Raw genomic sequence first — 17,822 nt, forward strand, 5'->3', positions numbered from 1 at the left:
GCAATAATCGATGCAGCTTGCATTTCAACACAAAATGGATGTAAAAAAAGAAAATTAGATTAAGAACTTTTCCGAAGAATCGATTTTTTTTCCCCCACCCCTACTGATCTTTGAGTGCCAATACAGGAACCTCACAGAGACAGGAAACCTCATTGTTTTGAAGCTTAATGAGAGTGTGTGTGTGAGAGTGTGTGTGCCTGTCTTTGCAGTGGTGTGTTTGTTTGTGACCGTGATTGTGTATGTGTGTTGTGCACGTCTGTGTGTGTGTTTGTGTGTATGTTGAGCTGGCATTTGCACGTGTCATTGCTGTGGTGCTACTGCGTGTGTGTGTGTGTGTGTGTGTATTTGCTGTTGATGTAGTCAGTCAGCCAAACGCTGATGTGCAGCTATTTGAAGAACACGTTAATGGACTGCTGCACTGTCATGGTGAGACATAGAGGCCCTGTGCCTGTGTGGTGGTGGTGAGCAAGTGAATGAGAGTGGTGCAAGACTGTGTGTGTGTGTGTGTGTGTGTGTGTGTGTGTGTGTGTGTGTGTGTGTGTGTGTGTGTGTCGCGTGTCGCGGGGGGGTGCAGAACTGGGATTGTGAGTGTTCCTTCCAGGCCATTGAGCTTGTGCCTCCTGTGATGCACCTCCTTTAAATCAATGTCCAAGAGTGGCCTGAGACCAACCTCCTTAGTTACCTCACACACACACACACACACGGACTCTGGCATGGCTTCCTAACAGATTTAATCTCTCTTGGTCGTTGTGGGACTCTGGTCTTGGTGTCACCTCTGGGTGACTCTGTCGCGTCTCTGAGTGAAGAGAGGATTTGGCCACTGTTGCGCTCCACTTCCCAGAAGCACCCCCTCCCCTCCCTTTCATCTCTCTCCTCCCCCTGCATCCACTAGAAGAAATGCAAAAGGCTCCTTAGCCATGACTGGGCATTTGTGGGATTGTCTAAGCAACTGTGACCATTGTGTTCTTCTGTTTCAAGAACAAAAGAGAAAAAAAGGATCATATATATGTACACACTGACATGCATTTAAATATAAGACTCCTTTTCTCTCTCTCTTTCTATCTTTCTCTCCGTTTCTCTTTCCACTATCCATGGCACAGGAAGCTCTAGGAGTAGAAACAGGGCAGAACAGAACCTAGGTGTTCTCTCTCTCTCTCTCTCTCTCTCTCTCTCTCTCTCTCTCTCTCTCTCTCTGTGTCTCTCTTTCTCTCTTTCCCTCTCTCTCTTTCTCTCTTTCTCTGTCTCTCACATTAACTTTCTCACTCACGTCTTTAGCACCTGAGTCCTCGTTATGTGATCATTTCAGTATAGTGCCCACACATATCCATACACACACGGGGTAACGTACACACACTCTCACACACACACACACACACACACACACACTAGCTGACAGACACTTTAGCACGTGAACATTCACAAGCCCCTACACACGCATTTGCTTGTCATACCCTGTATGTTTGATTCCAACAGCACTCCCAACTATGAGAAGGAAAAGGAGAGAGAGACAAAAAAGCAGCAAATTAATTACGATTGTGTGAAGAGTTTCAAATGCTCTTAGAATGGGCACAGATTGTGTGCGGAGCGGAGGTGAATTAAATTTAAGTGTCGGAATTAAACAAGATTTTAGAGTGCCGTAATAATAATTTGATTTCACACCTTTTCGCTAAGCTACGGGGTGCCGGGGGAATGTTTTTTTTCCGGCGACGGCGGGGGCGTCTGCGCCAGGCACGAAGACGCCCGTCTCGGGCTCCAAGAAGGGAGAGCATTGTGTGCGGAATTTGGCCGTGAAGCCAAATTAATCGGAATTAATTGCAAAATGTTCTCTGATTTAATAGTGTGATTAATCACAGGTTTAATTAAGGCTGGCCCTGTGTGGGTGTTCAGGGCTGATACCTGGACTGATATTGCGTAGGCTAGGGTGGACATCACAGATGTGTGAACGCCTAGTGTCTGATCATGGTTCAGGATGATATTTAGGTTTTGTGATGCCACAGAAAGAAGTTTAATATTTCCATTACGGAGAACAATCCCCCGTCCTCACGTCTATCAGTAGTAGTAAAAAAAAAAGAGTTCATATTTGCTGTAATACAGAAGCACCCTTACATGTAAGAAAATCTTACCTCTTTTATTTTTTTGGTATAGCGCTGAACCCAATCTTAAGATCTATATAACAATCTAAACTGGCAGGCAGACCTCTTTCTGATGGGTCTGTGACGGCATGAGGTCACACAGACATCTAATTAAAGAGTGGCTGATGAAACCTTAAGACGGTGGTCATCGTTTCCTTCTTCTGCCCAGTGACACTTCTCACTAAGGTCTTGTATGTCGCTGGAATTAATTCACCGAGATTGAACTTTGTGCCAGTAGCCAAAACACAATTCATGGATCAGGTATAGTTTTAAACTCATTAATAAGATTACCACAAGGATTTCTTTTCCTCATTACAAAGTAAGAATTGGGCAAATGAATTCATGCTCTCGTAAAATAGACAAATGTTTTTACATTAGGATGGCTGTTGCTATTAAACAGAAGAAATAAATTGGAAAATGTGTCTGTCTGTCTGTGCCGAGAAAGTGTCTCATGATTGCTTGGACAGGATTAGGAGGGCAATTGCTCATATTCAACAAGTAGACACAGAAACATGCACCCTGACAACACATGTCTATGGCACTCTGTCTCTCTTTCTCTCAATCTGTCAAAAGTGCTTTATTGGCATGACAAATAGGCATTACATTCAAGACCAGAAATCAAAACATATACCGATACAAAACATATCAACATTGACAGTTAGAATAAATCATGTATATATACAAAATCAGAACATATACAGGTACAACATACAAACCAGATCATTTAGCAATGGTACTTATTCATTATTTTATTTCAAACGATAGGATATTTAGGATTACTGATTTGTGTGCATGTGAAATTTGTTTGTTTGTTTGTGTGTGTGTGTGTGTGTGTGTGTGTGTGTGTGTGTGTGTGTGTGTGTGTGAGAAAGAGTGTGTGGCTGTCTGTGTGTGCATGAGAATGTGGTCTTGGGCTTCTTTGTAGGAGTAGGGAGCATGTGTGTGAATATCATTCGGTGTCTTTCAGATGGTGACAGGTGAGAGCTATAGTACAGCTGTCTTTGTCTTGACCTAACAAGTAGGGTCATTTACTGTGGTTTGTTAAAGCATTCCAATTTGGGGTGTTTTTTCCTTCAGATTTAGTAGCAATCACGGATTGGTTTGAAAGTTTTGCACTCTGGTTAAGAAGTGCAGCTCTGTCTCAAAAACATCATCTTTGCACTGCTGTCTCTTTCCCCCCGTCTGTCTCTCTCTCTCTCTCTCTCTCTCTCTCTCTCTCTCTCTCTCTCTCTCTCTCTCTCTCTCTCTCTCTCTCTCTCTCTCTCTCTCTCACTCACTCACTTCCTCTTGCTCTCTTTATCCCCCTGCTCTCTGCGGGTGTCTCTCTGTCCTCTTTCCCTCTCCTTCTCTTTCTCAGTGCTGCCTGTCGCCTTCACTGCCCTGTCCCACTCACAGCCCATAATTCCTTTAGCAGGGAAGCTGAAGGATTGTTATTACTGCACCTGGCCTCTCACCCCCCGAAAAACACCAAGCCCTCTCTCTCTCCCACTCCAAAACTCACACGAACACACACACACACACACACACACACACACACACACACACACACACACACACACACACACACACACACACACACACACACACACAGATTTACACCATTAGGCTCCTGCATTCACATAAAATATGTCCAGGACTCTACAGACACACACACACACACACACACACACACACACACACACACACACACACATATATAGACCCACTCGTTCCAGCTGTTGTCCGGGACGTTGTCTGGGTGTTTTGTTACCGGCAACTCGTTTCCAGCAGAATTCTCACTCTATCTATATTCATATCTATGCACGGTCTCACTCATAGCAACCCTTTGTTATTGTTTGTATTGGTTTACTCTGTGGTATACAAAACAACACCGGCGGATTCAAGAAGCTCTTTGTGCCTCCGGTGTTGTCTTAAGCCCTCACTTCCCAGCAACACCTTTCAGATTGCACCCGGCATACTAAGCAGCACTCACAATGCATTTAGGATGTTCTGCAGCTGACCGTGAAGTGTCACTGTGCGGGTTGTTGTTGTTTTTCCGCATGGCACCGTGGGCTTGTTTAGCATAGATAGCGCTTTGTTCAAACAACACTGGGCTGTTATTCACTGATGGTTCCCTGTCATGAAGTTGCTAATGTTTTCACACTGGGTCAGAGGCCTCGGGGACGGCAAGTCTTCTGAATCTCTGAATTTGGTACTTTGTTTGCGCCGTCATATTATTGTGTGTGTGTGTGTGTGTGTGTGTGTGTGTGTGTGTGTGTGTGTGTGTGTGTGTGTGTGTGTGTGTGTGTCTCTTTGTGCTGGGAAAGCCATGTATGTGGGTCTGCTGGGCTCGTCTGTCCATTCAGTGGAGACCCACAGCGGCAAGAATCTGACAGGAATCCAATTGACCGTGGACGGTCAGCAGGGGAGGGGTCGAACGCAGCCAGGCCCAACCACATGGGGTAGGGGGGGGGAAGGTTGCTCCTGCATCCTAGAAGGATTTTTTTCTCAGGTCCCCATGTATGGATTCTCCACCTCAATTTATAGATCTTTTGCCTCAAAAAGAAAAGAAAGGTATTGCGGTAAACATTCTTTACAACAAAAGAGACTCCACAGGCTTTTCGACTAGGCTTTTTGAATCCTATCTATTTTGACATTTAGCGAGTTAGGGATGTATATTGTTTTCCAATATGCATTCTCACTGGGTTTCCTTACGTATGACCTTGGTGTTGTTAGCTCCTTGCTCTAACCCTGGAGCTACAGGAACACTAGCAGTCACACAGGAGGGTCAGGCATGGAGGCTTCGGCCCATGTCTCCTGTCCGTAAAGTGGATGCTCCCATGTGGGGGCCACATGTAAATGTGCGACCCCCCCCCACACACACACACACACACACCCATTCAGCTTCAGCAGGCTAATGGAGTTTATTGAGCAGATTGACTGCCCATTATCTTCAGTGGAAGGACTGTGACTGGTGAGAACGGGGACCCCAGATTACACCGAGGTGGCATTCACCCAGTCCAGACGACAGACGATAGATATTTATCTCTCAGACACAGCTGTCTTCATTCGCCTCTTTAACTGAAGCTCTCGAGGCCTTTCTCCTGCCGGCCACCATCGGAGATCGCTTGTGGTGGCCTTTGTGCGGGCTTCGATGCTCATGTTCACGACACAGGTCGTCGATTCGGGGACATTTTGAGCGCCAACCGTGTGTGTGTGTGTGTGTGTGGTCGGTCGGTCGGTCAGAGAAAGAGAGTGAGTATACAGTCGTGACTTTAGCCATTTCCTCTTACCACCTTTTCCGTTTGACATTGCACAGGCTCTTGAGGCAAACAATGGCATCGCCTTCTCGGAAGGAGAAAGCAATTACGCCTCTGAAATGAACTCCACTGGCTATTGTCATCCACCGTCCCTGTCATATCTGACTAAATTGTCCCTCTGTCAGGAGGCATTTGATGCGAGCCAAGTGGGGAGAGTAAGCCAGGCCGTGGTCCTCGTGCGATTGTGGTAATTAAGTTCAGATGTTTGCCGGAAAATCGAGGCTGACTTCTTAATGAGAAAACAGCCATGCTGAGGAGCTGGAGAATTCTCACATCCTCATTGCTATGCATTTAGTTTTCCTCCCATCAGTACGTGCACACACACACACACACACACACACACACACACACACACACACACACACACACACACACACCCACGACAGATCATCTTTCTCATTGAGCTCTCTCCTCCTTTTGCCCTACTAGCCACAGCAAATGTAAATGTGAATTACGGTACAGAATGTACCGTACATTGGCAACTGATCCATTTAATCTGCTCAGATCAGCATGTCGGAGAACTGGTGAGAAGATCAGTGGGCATGATTAGGATGGTGTTCAGCGCAAGAGTTCAGTGATGCAGCCTATAAACGATCTAGATCTAGAGTCTCATGATCAGTCTGCCCTGCAGCGCACAGTTGGATGGATGTCACTCACTTGTAACACGGCTGTAACACACACCTTCAGTGAGTGATAACACAGACATGAACACGTATACACTTAGGGTTTTGATTTTTAATTGAATTTTATTTTCAATTACGATTTTGACTTTTTTTATTTGACGATTATGAAAAGAAGAGAGTCAAGATAAACCCCCCCCCCCCTTTTCTTTTACAGGGGCGCACTTTCATCCCTCCCTAACTCACTCTCAGCCACACAGGGGCATATTTAGTTCAGCTCACGCAAAGATGCTTGCTGATAAGAGAACCTTTTGTTGAGCCTTTATTTCAGCCACTGCTGAAGTTTCACACGGTTAATAATGGATGACGAAACATACCATAACATTCGCTAGAGATAGATATTACAGTTTAATGCTACAGGCCTAACCTATAGGGCAAATAACTAAGGCCAGGCAAGAAGTTAAGTCAGTGAGTGTAGTGGACCAGTGGTGTAGTGGGAATTTTCAAACACGGATGTATTAATAATGAGTCTTAACTCTTCTCATGCACTTGTCAATGGTTCCACTTGCACAACCACACCGCTGTTGAAAAAAAAGTCAGAATGAAGTGAGCAGTGCAAGAGTATATAGGGCTGCTCGATTATGGCAAAAATCAATCACGATTTTTTTTCCCTCTCCACTCGTTTAGTCTTGTGGACAGTGAATTTGGACTGCAGCTTATGGCCTTGACTTTAGGAGAAGCAGCATGGGTGCTGCCACAGCTTGTCAGTGTGCGGTGCGTGCGTGCGTGCGTGTGTGTGTGTGCGTGCTTAAAAGGCAGTGTTTCCCCTGGAGATGGATAGAGGCTCTGTCCCATTTCCCTGTCTCAGCACTGAGTGGGGGTTCCCCCGCAGTACTCAGCGCCCGCTCAGGTCGTCTGTCCCCTTCACAGATCCTGACCTGTGTGTGTGTCTGTGCTTCTTCATGTCTGTGCTTATTGCAGCCATGAGTTACCTTACAGCACAATATCTTTTCATTTGGACTTTCTCTTCATCTGCTTTTCTCTCTCTCTCTCTCTCTCTCTCTCTCTCTCTCTCTCCTGGCCTCTCACCTTTACCCAGGTTCTGCTACAGGAGAACCTTGCCGAGTGTCAGCTCCTTAATTCCCTGGCGGTGTTAATTGTGATGAAAGTCACGAAGCCAGTTAAACGTGCTTTAATGCTATTAAGTCAAATTAGGCAGAACACGGAGAGTGTGTGTTTTGACATGATTCAACCTGCTCCTGTTGTTTCTTCTTACCTTCTTCGTAATTCACACCACAGCGGGAGCTTCAGAACCCAAACACACACACTTCCCCTCCATACACACACACACATACTCTCTCTATATACACACACACACACACTTTCTCTATATTCACCCACACAAACTCTCTCTACATGAGCACACATGGGCACACACACGCATACACGTTCCTACTATTACTCATTCACTCTCCATACACTACACACACACACACACACACACACACACACACACACACACACACACACACACACACACACACACACACACATTCAGTCTTTCCAGCAGTCTTTCTATCCCTCGCTTTCTCTCTCCCTCTCCCTCTCTCTCTCTCTCTCTCACACTCGCACAGCCATTCACTCCCTAACCGGCTTAGCATGTCACAGAGAGGTGCTCCCTCACCGCAGCGCCGGGCGACCTGAGCTCCAGCCAAGCTTAGACCACATGAGTCGGCTCAGTCGCCGCTGGTCAGAGTCCCACCAGGCCACGGCTCCAGCTCTCCGGTAATTGCCCACGTCAAACGCCTCAGGGCCTGTGAGGACCCACACCGGTGAGAGCGTGGTGAAATTAGAAGTGTGCTTTCTAATTAAACGTGTGTCGGTGATCAAATGAGCTCACTTGCAAAGAGACAGAGGTTTGGCAGGCATGGTACTCCACACAGCCCTTAAAGGAGCCATCTCTTAATGTGCATTTATACACACTCACACGCCTCACAGCTGCCTCTCAAACGCAAAGGTTGCAGTTAAAAGGCCCCATTTTCCCACAACAGGAGCGGTATGAGGTTCCATAAGGACACTCGACCAGGTGGAGACTGAATCCTTCTGATTCCCAGACGTCTGCTTTCCCTCTTGTGCCCTCACCACCCATCAGCTGAGGAGGAGTGGCAGAGATGGTGCGTGTTCCTCACAGTTCAGATAAGGATAGAGCGGATCTGAGGGAGAGGGAGATGAGAGAGGCTTGTTTTTCAAAAGTGGTCTTTAAAAAAAGAAAAAAAGGCATCAAATACTTCTTCCATGTTTATCTTGCTGTTAGCCTGTGGGACATCAGGGGGGACCCTGTTTTCCCCTTGCTTGCGTTGGGGAAACTTTCACTTTCTCCCTCCCCACTTTGTGCACTCCATCTTGTAGGTTCATGTGAGGATATCCCGTCCTTTTGCAAAACAGCATCTACTAGTTTCATGTCTGTTCTTAAGACCCAACTGTGTTTGCTACAAGGGAAGTAGTATCCAAACCAAACCAATCTGAGCTGAGCCTTGACATTCCCATGGCTTTCTTATAGTAAACACATCCCTGTCTCTTCATTTACTCTGTGACCCATAAGGCAACAAGAAATAAGGAGCAGCGTAGGGGTATTAGCTTCTTAGGTTTACCTTCTCATTTATGGCATCATGACCGGATGTACAAATACTAGAACACTAACTACGCACCACCATACATACATCCAACAGATACAATTATACGCACATCGCTCTCCCGCAGACGTTGACTCACACACACACCCCATACACACCTACTAACAAAAGACCCCGAGATGGTGAGTGGGAGTGAGATCTTTAAGCCTCACAGCGAGCGGTCCACGTCTGGAGCCAGCGTCTGATGGACACAGTGAGAGGAGCACCTGAGCCAGGAAATGAAGAGGTGTTACTGAAGCAGGCATCTTTTACCCCTTTTTCACTGTTTTTTTTTTTCTTTCTTTCTTTCTTTTTTTTTTTTTCCTCTTCCTTTGAGGGAGATTAAACTGCCTCGACACGGGCTTCTCACTGTGCACAGATGGGGGAGACCTGAGGGTCGTCATGGTTGTTCTGGTGGAGGGATTCATGAGGGTATGGCACTCTGAATCAGAAGGGACGTGTGTGTGTGTGTGTGTGTGTGTGTGTGTGTGTGTGTGTGTGTGTGTGTGTGTGTGTGTGTGTGTGTGTGTGTGTGTGCAGAAGAGTGGGAAAGGTTAGTGGATGAACAGATGCAGCGGGCAGACATGCACACAATAAGGGGATTTGAGCTGCACACTAATGCCCCATTATAACCAGGCGATGGCAGTATCCAGATTTCTAAAGCATCATGGAAATGGCATTATCATCTTTGGGCATCGGTTTATGGTTACTGTCAGTGCCACCCCCACCCCCACCCCCACCCCCAAAAAAGAACCACAAAAACAAACACTTTTATATCACTCTCTCTTCTAGCATGTGTATCTAACCACCACACCAGACCATAACACGCCGAACAAGGCAAACCGCACTTCCTCTATACCAAACACACACACACACACACACCCTAACACACCAAACAAGGCACAAGGCACTTCCTCTATACCAATCACACACACACACACACTTCCTCTATACCAAATACACACACACACACACCAAACCATAACACAGTTTGTTGCTGACACAGAGGGTAGATACATGTGTTTTGGAGGAAGCGTGGCAGCAGCGTTGGGGTGTGGTGTTGGGCGCTTGTCGGCGCGGTCGGATGATGTGATCCATTGTGATCCCATTAGTTCTCCAGCAGCTCCTCGTACCTCACCCACACCTCACAGCGGAGGTGCCAATTTAGCCGTCGCTCACGCTGCCTCCTTCCCTCGAAGCGCACGTCCGTAGCCTGTGTGACGGGGGGGTAGGGGAGGAGTGTGGAGAAGACCAGAGGAGGGCTTAGTCAGACAGACATTGGTATGGCACTGAGAAGTGAAGCACAGACCAAGAGGTCATCATGCACTAATGATGTTTTCAGGTTTACAGAAGGTGTATTTTTTATATATATATATATATATATATATATATATATATATATTCTTCACTCCTTTGATTGTCCAGGTGTTCTTCACTCCTTTGATTGTCCAGGTGTACCCAGAAAGGTAGCGGTGGCGCCAGTCGTCATCGTCGTAGCAGGCAGCCTGACAGTGACTCAGGGATCTCTAACAAGTCTCTCTAGTCGTTAATGGCTCAAAAGAATATGCTCTTTCGCTCTCTTTCAGTCTGTCTCTCTGCGTGTTCTACCAAAATCTATTCTCATTAATCTATTTTCCTTTTTCTTCAGGGAAAGCATCTAAGTGTTCACAGTGCTGTCAGATTCACAGGCCAGAGTGGGGCCGGTTAATGAGCAGCTCTCTTTCACGATCTCTCTCTCTCTCTCTCTCTCTCTCTCTCTCTCTCTCTCCTTCTCTCTATCTCTCTCTTCCACCCCCCCCCCTCTTTTCCTGTGTTTTCTCTCTATCCCACCTCCCTCTCTTCCTCTTAATTTTCTCTCTCTTCCCCATCAGTCTCCTCTCTCTCACTCTCTCCGTCTCGTGTCATCATGTACTCGCATGTCCTGCTTCATCTCTCTCCCTCTCCCTCTCTCTCTCTCTCTCTCTCTCTCTCTCTCTCTCTCTCTCTGTCTGTTTCTCCATCCCACACTCTCTTCCAAACTTAATGGAAAACGGGCCTTATTAAGATCAGATTTAAAATATTAGATGCTTCTGAGAGTATTTAAAAATGCACATATATGAATGCCTGTATGCCCTCCATGGTATCTGGTTATTGAACTGTTTAAGATCTTGATGGGTTTTCCTTGGGGTAATTAAAATATTTATGTGCATATTGAGGTACTAACACAAAATGTGTGTGTGTGTGTGTGTGTGTGTGTGTGTGTGTGAACCGTGGTAATCAAGCTGTTGAGTACTTTTTAACGTATTGACAAGATCCGTATTGGTCTCTCCCTCTTTTTCTTTCTCCCTGTTCAACGCGCTCTCCCTCTGTCGCCTCCTCAGCAAGCGGTAAAGGAGAACGTGAAGCAGCGTGAGGCGGAGGAGAAGCAGCGGCGGGCGCGGGTGGCTAAGGAGAAGGCCGAGCGGGAGAAGCAGGAGAGGCAGCTCAAGAAGAAGAGACTGCTGGAGGTCAACACAGGTGAGCGAGCGCACACACACACACACACAAACAAACAATAACACGCAAGCACACACTCACACTCACACACTCACACACACACCCTGAGCACACACACAATAACACGCACACACACATGCACGCACACACTGAGCACACCTGCACACTACCCCACACTGGCCGCCCCCTGCCCAGTAGGCCCAAGGACAGGTGTTGGTTGTTCTTCTCTCCCCAGAGGCAGCAGGTTTGTGTCTAAGCCACTTTACGGCTGTGTCACATCCCTTGAAATTGGCTCATTATATCTGTTGTCACATTTTAGTCTTCCTTTGTTTAAATGAGAACAAGAAGAACAAGAAACACTGCTGTTGGGGTGTATCAGTACACAGAAGTCACGGCTCGGTTCACACCTCGGTTTGGACATCACGGTTTGGTACGAGTTCGGTACAACAAGAAAAAGCAACACAAAAACCCAAATACATAAGGCTAGGTTTGTTTTCATTTATTTTGAACAGACAGTAGTGCAAGTTACAGTTTGTTCCACCTTGTGTCATATAGTCCCCTCTAAGGTAGTTGGAACTGCCTGTAATGTAGTAAGCAGTAAAGTGTAAACAGTGATACAGTGAACACAAATTATTTAAGTCTCCCATGATGCAATGTAGTAGCAGAGCGGCCTGGATTATTTCATTATGTGGTAGAGCAGTGTACAGCGCAAATTGTAAAATGGAGAATACATTGTCAATATGTTTATCCTTCTCATAATTACCGCCAAGGAGGTTATGTTTTCGATGTTGTTTGTTTGTCTGTAAGCAGGATTACACATAAACTACCAGCCCAACTTTCATAAAACGTTTAGGTTATTCGCCAAGGTGAAATACGGCATTTAGCCTTGGCGGAGGTCTGCGCTCTCCGATTGCTCTTCTAGTTTAGCATATTAATCCTAATTTCACTTAGAACACAGACGTGAGTCACATGGCAGCTGATTTTCAAGTGGAACTTGGTTCCGCATTAGTCATCACACATAATCTACCACTTGTTCTCTGTACGACATAACCTCCGTGCCAGGACTGCTCAGGAAAAATACACGTTCTGTTATACTGCAGAAAAGATTGCTCCCACCCCTATCACAGATACATATATACTGTCCTTTCTGGACACATTTAATACATGCATTCAGTGACTACACCATCGGTTTCACTGCTGTTTGAGTGGCAGTGGATAGGTTGTTTGTTAATTGATATTATGACCACTCTCACACACCCACAGCACTTGTTTTCAGCTGCCTGCTAATCACAAGCCCACAGCTGTAGTGTTCAACAAAGCCTGGAGGGCTCCTAGGTGGCTGGGAACAAATAATGGAAAGATAGAGAGATGAAGAGAACCAAAATGTTCGAAAGAGAAAAACAGCTACAAAACGCAGGACACATTCTAGAGAGAGAGAGCGTGAGAGAGCGTGAGAGAGAGAGAGAAGGGAGACAAAAAAGCCTGCTGTTGCCAGAGAAACAAACAGGCAGGTGGGCACATAGAGAGAAAGAAGGGGGGATGGAGAGAGAGAGGAGATGGGCGACAGGGTCGATGGGGAGCAGACAGGCTGGGCCTCGGTAAGGAGCAAGGCTGAGCCATAATCACAGAGACCTTTTGTTTTGACCGCGCCTGATTATCGGCAAAGTGTTCCCAAGGCTGCTGTTCCACGCCACATTCTACAACTATCAATTTCTCACAGATTTAGTGTGTGTGTGTGTGTGTGAGTGAGACTTCTCCATCAGTTAGTCCTGCCTGATCGTTCCCTAATCTCTCTCTGACACACGTATCAAGACTCACGCACTCACAGCAGGAGCTATAGTTGCTGTGTGACAGCCGCAATGCATTTATTACTTTTCACTGGCTCATTTAAACACACAGGTACACACGCCTCCTCTGCTTATGAAAAAGCCTTCTTAGAGATGGAGGGTGCTTACAAAATTGGAAAGAATAAACAGAGTGAAATTTCATTTGTATAGTATTTTTTTTTGTTGCTGTAAGTAAAAAATAAAAATAAAAGGCCTGTCAGCCAGGTGAATGGCAGACGATTAATAGTGACGTACTCGCAGCCTTGTATCTGACAAACACTCACATAGAATTAACAGATATACACACATACCATATATATATGTGTGTGTGTGTGTTTATATACACACACACACACACACACACACACACATACATACATACATACACACACACACATACAGAGCCACATGCACTCTGATATGCGCACACTACACACATCGCACACCATAACTGGTTTATATTCCTTGCACCTACCCTGTGAAAATGAATAAAGCAGAGATTTGTTCCAATTCCCCCTCTGGTTGTCCAGCACAGCAAACTGATGTTCACCGATGGTCTCCTTTACTAGATCAATGAAACGCAGACTTACAGCACCTCTTCGGTCTCCCTATCCCCGTGGGAATCTGTAGACCCTGCGGCCCATCTGATTCACTTCTAAACATCCTAACCATCAACCAAACCCTATTTTGAGACCCTGTAAAAGAGTTGGCAAACAGTTGAGCGAGAAGATATTTTTTTTAATGGCAAATATTATTCAGTCAGTCACGTTTTGGAATCGTGTATTTCAGTGTCCAAAATCACCACTAAGGGTCCAGTTCTTTTGTCTCTCTCTCTCTCTCTCTCTCTCTCTCTCCCTCTCCCTCTCCCTCTCGCGCTCTCTCTCTCTCTCTCTCTCTCTCTCTCTCTCTCTCTCTCTCCCCCTCGTACCACAGAACTACTGTGCCAAGGACTGTGTAATGACAGTCAGAGAACCCTGGTGTCACGCACCAGTCTACATGGGTTACACGGTCAAATTAACCACTATGGGGGGAAGAGAAATGAAGAGAAAGAGAGGGGGGGGGGGGTTGACCCATGCAAAATCAGGCCTTTTGTGGCCCAGAGCAATTCTGTGTGTGTGTGTGTGTGTGTGTGTGTGTGTCTGCGTGTGCGTGTGTGTGATGGCAAGTAAATGAGTGGAGTATCCTGCTGGGAGTCTCCTATTCACTCCCTTGTGCTGAAATTCAAGGTAGAGCAGGACATGCAGTACATGCACACACACACACACACACACACACACACACACACACACACACATACTTTTACACACTTCATCACATCACAGCGCAAGACACCACCTCTGCAAACTCACACTCCCTCCTTTACCCACACACACACACACTCGCATTACAACGCAAGCCACCACCTCTGCAAACTCACACTCACTCCATTCTCCTATGGTCTTGCTGGAATACTCAGAAATATACACACACAATCACAGATTTACAGTGTCCTCAACCACCCATCAATTTATTGACCCCTACATTTTTTGGGCCTAACACACCAAAAGACTATTTGTTTTTGCTTGTGTGTGCGTAAGAAATAGTACCATTCAAATGTAGCCCTGCTTTAGTCTCGCTACACTGCTTCTTCTCAGGAGGTCTCAGTGAGGATTTCCTTACCAGGCAGATGATGAACTGAATTTTACCCCTTTTGCTTCTGACTCTGTCACACACACACACACACACACACACACACACACACACCTTATCTGTGTGTGTGTGTGTATGTAGAGATGCAGAAAAGGTGTGTATGTTTTACGTGTGTGGCTGTGTTTGCTGACAGTTCTGTGGCATTATCTCCCAGCATGCCTGTGTGGATGGTGATGTTGCACCGTGACAAATCTCACTTCAGAGTCATCGTTAGCATTTCCAATCGGAGGAGTGGGACTGAGAGAATAAAGCTCCTTGACTGAGGAGAGAGAAGAGCAGCAGGAAACTGTGTGTGTGTGTGTGTGTGTGTGTGTGTGTGCAGATTTCAGATGTAGGTTGGAGGTGTTCAGCAGCTGTAGGGTCAGTGTTCTTTTGATATAAAGTATAAATGTGTGTGTGTGTGTGTGTGTATGAAGACGTTTTGGCGTCTCATGGGTGCATTGCCGTCGCAGGTGCATTGGTAGAAACGGAGACGGGCAGAAGAAGGTTGAACATCAAAGTGACATTTGAGATGCCATTTATTATCTTCAAAGGCAGATTACTTCAGACTTTCTGTTCGTTCAGAATGGAACGATTCGTATTAATCCAAGGAAAGGAAAAATTGTTGTGGTGTTTCTCTTTCTCTCTGGCTCTCGTTCTTTCGGTCACCTCTCATTCCCTCTCTCTCTCTCTCTCTCTCTCTCTCTCTCTCTCTCTCTCCCTCTCTCTCCTTTTTTCTCTCTCTCTCTCTCTCTCACTCCCTCTCCATCTCTTTCATTCCTCTTTCTCTCTCAGAGCAGAAGGTTCCTCTGTGTGTCTGCTCTGTCAAAGCCAGCCCCCATTACATGCAGCCCCTTTTGTGCTCCCAGGTAGCACATGCCTCCACCCCCCTCCGGTCTCCACAGAGACTGTCAATTAAAACTTAGGGAGTAACGTCGCCCACCTCAAGTTTGCCGAACTGTGTGTGCACCCACACGCTTTGCTGTGTGTGTTTTTACACAATAGACCTTCTGTGGAGTCGGTGAGAGGCTAAGGACTCAGAAGTGGTATTGTAATTATCAGTATGTTTGAGAGAGAGAGGGAAAAGAGGAAAGAGAAAGAAAGAGACGGGCCCAGCAAGGAATACTGGGTGGTGTGATGGGGGGTGGGGGGGGTGGAGGAGGGCGGACAAGTGTAGGAGGCAGGATGTGATGAATCGCAATGGCACAGACAAAATTGGATGCTGTGTTCTGTTCACCCCCCCCCCAACCAGAGATGAAAAGAGCAGTGAGGAGAAAAAGTAGCAAGGGAAGAGAAGTGCTCTTGAGAGAGAGAGAGAGAGAGAGATAGATAGATGAGTTGATGGGCACACACACTCACTCACACGCACACACACACACACACACACTCCGGGTTCAGAAGTAGGACGCTCACTTGTGGAGCTCCCCCTCTGCTAGTGGAGGAGGAGGCTGAGGCGGAGGCCGGTTTCTCCAAAGCTGTGGCCTGAATATGAGAGCCCTCCAGGCAGACAGCCTCGGGAGGTTAGCCCCTCTCCCAGCGCTACTCTTGGAGGAAACAGCTGAACCTCACCCAGAAATCAACACAGCACAATGTAATATGTTTACAGCAAGTCCATGTGTTTCTTTGAGTGAGTTTTTTTTTTTTAGGTGCAGTTGAACACTTTATAGCATGTTGGTGTGTTGCAATGGGTTGTCTGTGTAGAACTCCTCGAGGAGGCCACGTTGGGGCCTTGAAGCACCTTGAGGACAGCTCCATAAAAGAGAAGGATTTGTGTGTGTGTCAGCGTGTACACACATATGTACCAATGTGTGCATCTCAGGCTTCAGATGGGGGTGGAGCAAAAAAAGGAAGTGGGGGGGGGTCATCATAGGGAGAGAACAGGTCATACTTCCTTAACGGAGACAGTATATGTGGTGTATTAACACACTCTGTTGTCCTCTTTCTCATGCAAAGTGAAATACTGAAGGGAATATAAAAAAGATATTGAAATCGGGTGTGTGTGTGGGGGGGGGGGGTGATCTAGCGGACTTTCGCACGGGATTGACAGTTGACCTTTTCAGCACAAAGAAAGGCGCATGCATCCGAACGCAATTCAGATTACTTTTCTTTTTTCAGCTTCACTCTTTCTATTCAGAGTACCTGGTGAAAGAAGAGAGGAAGCCAGGGAGAGAATCAAAAGGTGGAAAGGGACAAGGTTGAATAAACACAGTGCTTTTGCCTGTGTGACCATGGAATATTCCTTTTTTTTCTTACTGTGCCTTTTATTTATAAGCAGTACTCTCTTTTCTGTGTGTGTGTGTGTACACGCGCGCGCTTGTATTTAGTTATGTGCCTGCAAATGATAGTTGTATAGTTTAAATCATAATCACAATTTTTTTTGTCAATATTAAGATCCAGATTATGTAACTTTTTAACTTAATTATTTAATTACTCATTCAGTGTTTTCTCTTGGATTTTTTTCAGCAGCAGTGTGGTTGTGCACGCAAACATGAGCCTGTGATACTGGATCCTCAGTGCTTTTATTTAATAGAATTATTTGTTTTACTTTTAGTGGTAATTGTATTAGAAGTAAAAGTAGTTTGTGTTTTTCCGTATTCAGTTGAAAAGATAAGTACTGTAGGCCTACACTGATTAATGAAAATATTATGTTGTCCTGTGGGGATGAGACGTGAACGTGATACTGGAAAGTAATGGTTTTTGCATCATCCCAAACCGAGCTGCTGCTACACCACTAGTCTTATTCATTGGGCTACTCCGTAACTTGACCTCTGGCAGGCGTTAGTTATTTGCCTAGTAGCTTAGGCCAGTAGCTTTCAAATATAATATCTTTAACTTGCTAATTAATGGAACGCAATGTTTCGTCAGGAATATTAAATCTTGCGGAATTTCAGCAGTGAAGCTACTTATTCTGAGAGTGAGTTGGGCTTTGAGGATGGGGCAAATGCACACCACTGTTAAAGAAATGAGTGCGCTGCATTTATAACACAAGACAAAATGAGAGCATCATTGCGAAAACAGAATGCCGCACAGTAATAGTTTTATGCTGATTAAGTTGTTTTCAAGCCCCAGTTGTAATTGAAATTAAATGGATTAATTGCACAGCTATTGCAAAACCATCAAAAATACAAAC

General features: G+C 45.8%; 1 protein-coding gene across 5 annotated transcripts in view; it reads left to right on the forward strand.

The window, feature by feature from the left end:
* LOC105911673 (protein diaphanous homolog 3) overlaps positions 1-17,822 on the forward strand; it is a 250,044-nt gene that overhangs the window by 182,118 nt on the left and 50,104 nt on the right. For all 5 annotated transcript variants that reach the window (XM_031558192.2, XM_042702906.1, XM_031558194.2 and 2 more), the window contains one exon: positions 11,084-11,219. In XM_031558192.2, coding sequence (XP_031414052.1) covers positions 11,084-11,219 — 136 coding nt within the window. The remainder of the gene's footprint in view (positions 1-11,083; positions 11,220-17,822) is intronic.

This window comes from Clupea harengus, chromosome 21 (assembly GCF_900700415.2).
Source record: "Clupea harengus chromosome 21, Ch_v2.0.2, whole genome shotgun sequence".
NCBI lineage: Eukaryota > Metazoa > Chordata > Actinopteri > Clupeiformes > Clupeidae > Clupea > Clupea harengus.